Below are 6,825 nucleotides of genomic sequence, written 5' to 3' on the forward strand. Positions count from 1 at the left end.
GCTATGTCATCCTATATATATATATATATATATCAGATATACATTAACGCATGTTGCCGTTATAAAGTCATACTCTCATATAACCTTATATTGTTCAAAGTATCAAAGTTGAATTAACAATATCAAGAGCAGCAATTTCAACTTCTGAAACACCCAAACACAAGGTTGTTATCAAGCGCTAGTACAGACGTGATGCATCATAAAATCTGTATCGTGATGTCTTCAGAAATACAATTTCTTGCAATATTTATACCACTAGATAGTAAGCCTAACGCTTACGCACCGGTGGAGCATAGACAATATCGCTAATACTAAAGACAAACACTCATTATTTTTGCAGTGACGATATAACACGTCCACGTTTATTGGTAACTGTCATCAGTTCTGCTCTTCATTTTAATTACTTTGTTGTCACATATACATGTTATACCCGACTAGCCTGTCATATATAATTACGGGGCAGTTTTCTTGTACTGACTTATTCTTGTGTTCCTGATCATGAGCGAAGCTTATTGGCTTGGGTGTTATGCCTCGTTTTTCTGGTAATCCTATTATTGTTATTTTTATCTAATGACACCCTGTTCTCTGGATCACGTCTCTGTGACCATCCATAACAATTAAGATGAACATTCAGTTCAAGTAATTACATTTAGTACTCACTACTAAATGACTTTATCGCGCGTATCCAAACCATGGGCTAATTACGTCTGTAACCCAATCACCCCTCGTAACTCAATCACCCCGGGCCACCACTCGGCACCGTGCCCGGGGAATAATCCCGCGCAAGCATCATCCCGCCCTTTGTTAGTCCGTCATTCGCGAGCAGCCCTTCCCCAAGTACACACGTGTGTCACTGTATCTAATCGCTGTACATATACTAAAATTGGAACGATACAGAGAAGATTAGCATGGCCCCTGCGCAAGGATGACACGCAAATTCGTGAAGCGTTCCATATTTTTTAGGACTTTTCGTGATGCCTCCCAAGAGAAGAGCAACCGTCAACCACAAGCTTGTGAGGGGAGCCAAGCAGGCCAGGACAACCAGAAGACAAACCCCGGGAGTACACATTGTACAGGAGACAACAGCTGATGGTGAGTCTGCCAATTACGGAAATATCGAAGGTGGCAACAGAATTAACGTACAATCGGCGCAGCTTGTAAATGCCGCGCAGGTTGCCAACTCGGCTACCCAGGTAAACGAGCAACTGGGAAGAATACTCCAGTTGCTGGAACATTCAGCGCCCGGCCCGGTTAGCGCAAACCAACAGGTAAGGCTTGGTTTAGTTCTCCCGCCATTTCGCCCAACATAGGGAGAATCCCCGATGCGCACAACGAGGCCGACGGTGACGCGGCCCCAGCCAATCACATCGCTGGATACGGGGATTCCCTTTCCTTCCGTGCGGACGGAATAGACGCGCACGTCAAACAACAGGTGAGGGAAAAAATCTGGCGTGGCGAGTATGTCGACCTCGGCACAATACTACCAAACACCGAGGGAAGTCACGAGGACGGTACGATTACCATGGCGTATGACTCCTCAGGTAAGGTAATTTTTAAACCAATAAAACAGCAAGCAAAGCGCCTGTCCCTGGCAAGCTGGACTTCAGCTTTCCACATTTTCATGTGTACTTACGTTAGTAGGCACTCCGAGGTCCGCACAACCCAGGGGTTGCTGTCCTACATGGAAACCATAAGAACGGCGGCACTTCGATTCGGGGGGGATGCCTGGTCAACCTACGACCAACAATTCCGACACAGAATGTCAAGGGACCCCTCACGACACTGGGACAACATCGACGGGGAGTTGTGGCTGAAGTACATGGTAACACAGCCGGTACTACAACCAGAATCAGGCGGACGGGGCGCAATGACACGCGTACAGGGGGACATCGCCAGTCAGGTATGCTGGGATTTCAATAAATTTGGCTGTAGCAGGGTCAACTGTAAGTACACTCACAAATGCGGTAAGTGTGGCAAACATTCCCATAGCTCTAGGACCTGCTTTCGAGGGAATGGGGTCCAACCGACACTGCTCCGTTGTGTACGCCAGATTTGATGAAGCTACCCAGATGGTGCAACAACTGGGAAAGGGAGCATTACTAGCAAAATTCGACATTCAGTCGGCCTTTAGAATTATACCAGTCCACCCATCCGATTTCGAGCTGCTAGGCATCAGATTCGAAGGTGAGTTCTATTTCGATAAATGCTTACCATTTGGCTGCTCCATATCTTGCGCCATATTTGAAACGTTTAGTACCTTCTTGCAATGGTGCATGCAATCGCATCTTCCAACGTGTCCGGTCATGCATTACCTGGATGACTTCCTAACGGGGGGCACAGCAGGCACCAGCCACTGCTCAGACAACCTCAACGGATGCGTGAATACACTTGAACAGCTTGGGGTTCCTATTGCGCACGACAAGACGGTGGGCCCCACAACCAAACTGACATTCCTAGGGCTGGAAATCGACACCATTGCAATGCAGATCAGAATCCCAGAGCCCAAGATCAAGGAGGCAACAAGGGAAATCCAAGACATCCTGTCAACAGGTAACATCAAGGTCACAAAAAAGGCCCTTCAGTCCCTCATAGGCAAGCTTAACTTTATGTGCAGGGCTATACCAATGGCAAGGGCATTCAGCCGCAGGCTAATCGATCTGCTTAGCAAAGGTAAGCAACCATTTCACCACATTAGGATTACCAGCTGGGTCAAGGAAGACCTACAAATGTGGTTAACATTTCTTACGAGTTATAACGGCATTTCAGTGTTTCAGGACCAACTATGGGTGGACAGCGATTTCCTCCAGCTGTTTTCAGACGCAGCAGGTGGCGCCGGCTTTGGGGCCTACATGCAGGGCAAATGGTTTAACGGCGCATGGCCACCCCGGTGGGTGACGGATGGAACTACACGGGACTTGACGCTCCTGGAGCTGTTCCCCATCACACTGGCCATCCAAATCTGGGGCAAGCAACTCGCAAACAAAAAGGTCCTCTTTTACTGCGACAACCAAGCCGTTGTAACAATAATCAACAAGCAGTCAACCAAGGCCCCCAGAGTGATGAGCCTACTCCGTCGCCTAATCCTGCAGTGTCTCCGATATAATATTATGTTTAAGGCAAAGTATGTATGTTCCACTGCTAACACTATTGCCGATGCTCTCTCGAGGTTTCAGCTCAAACGCTTCCGAGAGGCAGCACCAGCCGCGGACCAGAACCCCACACCTATCCCGTGCAACATATGGCTGATCTGAGGCAGGAAGCCGGCAGACTCCTACAACAATCTCTGTCTACTAATACATGGGCCACTTACCAAACAGGCATCAATGCCTTGCACCAGTTCCGGTCCGCACACCAGCTACAAGAGGTGTGGCCAGTCCCGCTGGATCAGGTCGTAAACTTTATTGCTTATCTGTCAGTCACTCACCACTCCCCTAACACAGTCAAGACTTACATTGCAGCGCTGTCTTCACACCACAAATTCCATGGGCTCACCGACTGTACAAACCATTTCCTGATAGGCAAGATTGTAACCGGCCTACACAAATCAGCGGGCCGACCAGACACCAGAAAACCGATCACTGCAGATCTGCTGCAGGTAGTAACCAACAATCTGCCTCACGTATGCTCATCAGCATATGAAGCCAGGCTGTTCAAGGCAGTCTACTGCACAGCCTTCTTCGGTTTCTTTAGGGTTAGCGAACTCGTCCAAACTGGACCCTCAAAAACAGGTTGCGCCATCCAGAATTTAAGCTTCTCGGGCAACCCCCAGCAGCTTTCAATCCATTTACCACACTCAAAGTCTGATCAGTACAGGATGGGGACAACAGTTACAATGTCACCTATACCAGGTAATCCGCTATGTCCGGTAGTCGCCATCAAGCACTACCTGGAGGCGCGCCCCTCCGGCCCACAACATGCATTCGTCCACTTTGACCATTCCCCCGTTACAAGGTACCAATTCCAGGCACTCCTAAAAAAGGCCTTAGCACACAGCAACATAAACACGGCCTGCTATTCTTCGCACTCCTTCCGCATTGGGGCAGCCACATCAGCAGCCATGAACGGGGTGCCTGAACACCTCATACAACAATACGGCAGGTGGAAATCAGATTGCTACAATGCTTACATACGCCTACCAACAAATTCAATGTTGCACAATTAAATCAAATAGTCTTTCATGGTACTTACTACACTTCTTATTGTTTACAGTTTGGATGGTGGGATCCAGCTACATGGCCAGGGCACGGCAGTACTTGCTCCTGAAGGGCACCAGCCCGAACCAACCGAGGATGCTATGGCTGGCACGAGGGGGGATGAGGTGGAAGGAGCTGGACACCATTCTGGATGCACAGGTCAAGGCGACACGGCGCAGCCCCAGAGCCCTCATCATTCACCTGGGCTCCAACGACCTGTGCTCGGTCAAAGGCAGCCAACTCTACCTTGACATGGTGGCATCAATCCTTCGGATACAACTCCAGCTTCCTGACACCAAGATCATCGTATCCTCAATGCTGCCCAGGCGCTACTGGCACGATGCCAGGGATCCACGAAAGATCGAGGGGATGCGGAAGAATATCAACCGCCGACTGACCAACCGAGTCAAAGAGCTCGGCGGTACAACAGTGCCACATCCCCAGATCCTGGCATCTGACAAGACATGGTACGCCTGGGAGGGCGTCCACCTCAGTGACAAAGGACTGTGTGTGTTTACGGACAATTTATTGCATGCCCTGGCGCTCGTTTTGCGCCAGTAAGGATATTATCTCCACAGGTTAGTGTTTCCTTTCAGTGCATAAGCAAGCCGGGCAACAATGCTATCTCCGCGTATCGCGTGGCCGTGGGTGTGGGGTAGCACTCTGGTGCTTTGTGGCGGGGTTCTTGTGGGCTACACTGCTAGTAACAAATTAACTTGCTTCCAAATTAATACTCGTGCTTAAGGCTACCTGCTTTTCAGCGGGAACCTTTCCGGGGTTACCTGCTTCTCAGTGGGAACCTTGTCTTTCCCGACTTTTCAGCCGGGGAATCGTAGAATAACATACGTTGGGGCAAACAGTTGCCACGTATATGGGCCCGGCGGCGGAAGTCGTCTTGTCAAGCGGTAGCTGACAGTTGGGTCCGCGGCGGGAGCCGCACAATGGTTTTGCTAATGGGGCCGGGCAGTGTGATCTGCTTTGGCCGGCTACCTGGGGCCGGGCAGCGGCAGTCTGACTTAGGCCAGCAGCGTGGAGCTGCTTTTGGCAACGTGGGAGTTGCCAAGCAATGGTAGCGTTTAAATATGCTACCGTGGGGGCCGGACAGCGGTAGCAGTCTCAGGCCAGCAGCGCTAGCTGCAATCGCCGTCGGCCACGCGCGTGGCCATGGCAACGGTAGCATTTTTGGTATATACAATTAGCAGCTAAGTAGCCCACTAGTACCTGCACACCCTCGGCCATTTAACCCAATCTCATCTTCTGTTTTATTACAGGCACGGGCACCAACGGCTCGGTGGCCCGTGCCTCTCCTTGGCATATCGCGGGATAAATGAATGAGTTTGTTTTGACGCCACAGTCAGTCAAAGACCAATGCTGTGCGGTTTGATTACACACTTCTACCAGGTCGAACATCATTTTCTACCTAAAGAGAATCATAGATCATATGCTAATCCATCTACCGTCCCGCTCAAGATGACCTTACTTGTTGTTAAATCCCCTCTCTCACCCCCGCCCCCGTACACACACACAGACAGACACAGACAACCATACACGCACGCACGCACGGCGCACACACAGACACACAAACACAACGGACCTGAATAACCTGGACAGGATATACTGCTGATAGCCTCTGGTCAACTCCGTCGCTCTACCGCAGAATGTTCCTCCAACTCTGCAGGGGGCATTCTCAGTAGCGTCAAACGCGCTGAAATATTTTCGCCTTGCATCCAAGATGGTGGACACTCGAAGTCGTATGATATTTGGCTATTTTAGGTCACTATCTCTTTTGGATTACCCAATAAAGTCAATTCATAGTTACACGGTTGTTAAGAAGCTTACAACTTTATAACAGTTACCCAAGTACCATCAAGATCCATTTAAATTCTGCTTATATACTCTTCCATAGGAGTGATAGATATATCATCCACATGATGTGCGTGGGACTCCATAAACTGAAGTTCAGAAGTTCGGACAATACCATGAAGACTCTGGCTTCCAAAAATTGCAAAAGTTAATGAACGAAAAAAGGCAGTCTCCGTCACCTCGCATCCGAAAAACATCCTTTGGTGATGCTTTTGCAGGGAATAAAGTTGGAGAGCTTTCATTATGAAGTGTTTTGACATTCTGCCGGATACGATGATATAACATGATCGTTGATGATGTCATCAAGAAACAGTGCGTCTGTTGGTCTTGTTGTACATGAATACCATGCGAATGGGTAACTTTGCACAGATAATTTATATACATGTAGTATATGCCCTGTACAAGCACCTGGTGTTTACATTATATATAGTGGAGAATACAATGCTAAGATTGTCGAGGCTTTTTTATAATTTTTATAATTATTTGTTTTAAAAATAAAAAAATCACTTGTTGATAAACACCAGGTGCCTGTGATGTGCTGCCTCGGATATTCAATGACGGGTCAGAAACTAAGGGGAAATCGCATCACCACAAATAGATTCACCTGCATTCAAGTCCTTATATCAGGAGAAGGAAGTAGGACACTGCTGTAAATCACAGTGTAACATTGCACCCTACCACTGCATAATATAATACGAATGTCTACAACTGACAGTTCCGTCGCCTTGGCATAATTCGAACTTGGGATTAACTTTGATCATTGCCCAGC

The 6,825-nt window shown here is 48.4% G+C and overlaps 1 protein-coding gene, 1 non-coding gene and 1 pseudogene across 2 annotated transcripts; all 3 read left to right on the forward strand.

Moving 5' to 3' along the window:
• Nucleotides 1-855: 855 nt before the first annotated feature.
• Nucleotides 856-960, forward strand: LOC139480633 (U6 spliceosomal RNA). The gene has a single exon (XR_011654466.1). It is a non-coding gene; the product is annotated as a U6 spliceosomal RNA (small nuclear RNA).
• A 1,079-nt stretch (nt 961-2,039) lies between these two features.
• LOC139480021 (uncharacterized) lies at nt 2,040-3,251 on the forward strand. Its single transcript, XM_071262997.1, has one exon. The coding sequence runs from the start codon at nt 2,070-2,072 to the stop codon at nt 3,249-3,251; it is 1,182 nt and encodes a 393-aa protein (XP_071119098.1). The 5' UTR covers nt 2,040-2,069.
• A 62-nt stretch (nt 3,252-3,313) lies between these two features.
• On the forward strand, nt 3,314-5,308 carry LOC139480026 (uncharacterized; annotated as a pseudogene).
• Nucleotides 5,309-6,825: the final 1,517 nt, after the last annotated feature.

The sequence above is a fragment of the Haliotis cracherodii genome, unplaced genomic scaffold (assembly GCF_022045235.1).
Source record: "Haliotis cracherodii isolate W230 unplaced genomic scaffold, xgHalCrac1.p SCAF_4, whole genome shotgun sequence".
In the NCBI taxonomy this organism is placed as follows: Eukaryota; Metazoa; Mollusca; class Gastropoda; order Lepetellida; family Haliotidae; genus Haliotis; species Haliotis cracherodii.

Coding starts and splice junctions, on each gene's coding strand:
- LOC139480021 (XM_071262997.1), top strand. CDS start 2,070: ATGGTGCAACAACTGGGAAAGGGAGCATTACTAGCAAAATTCGACATT.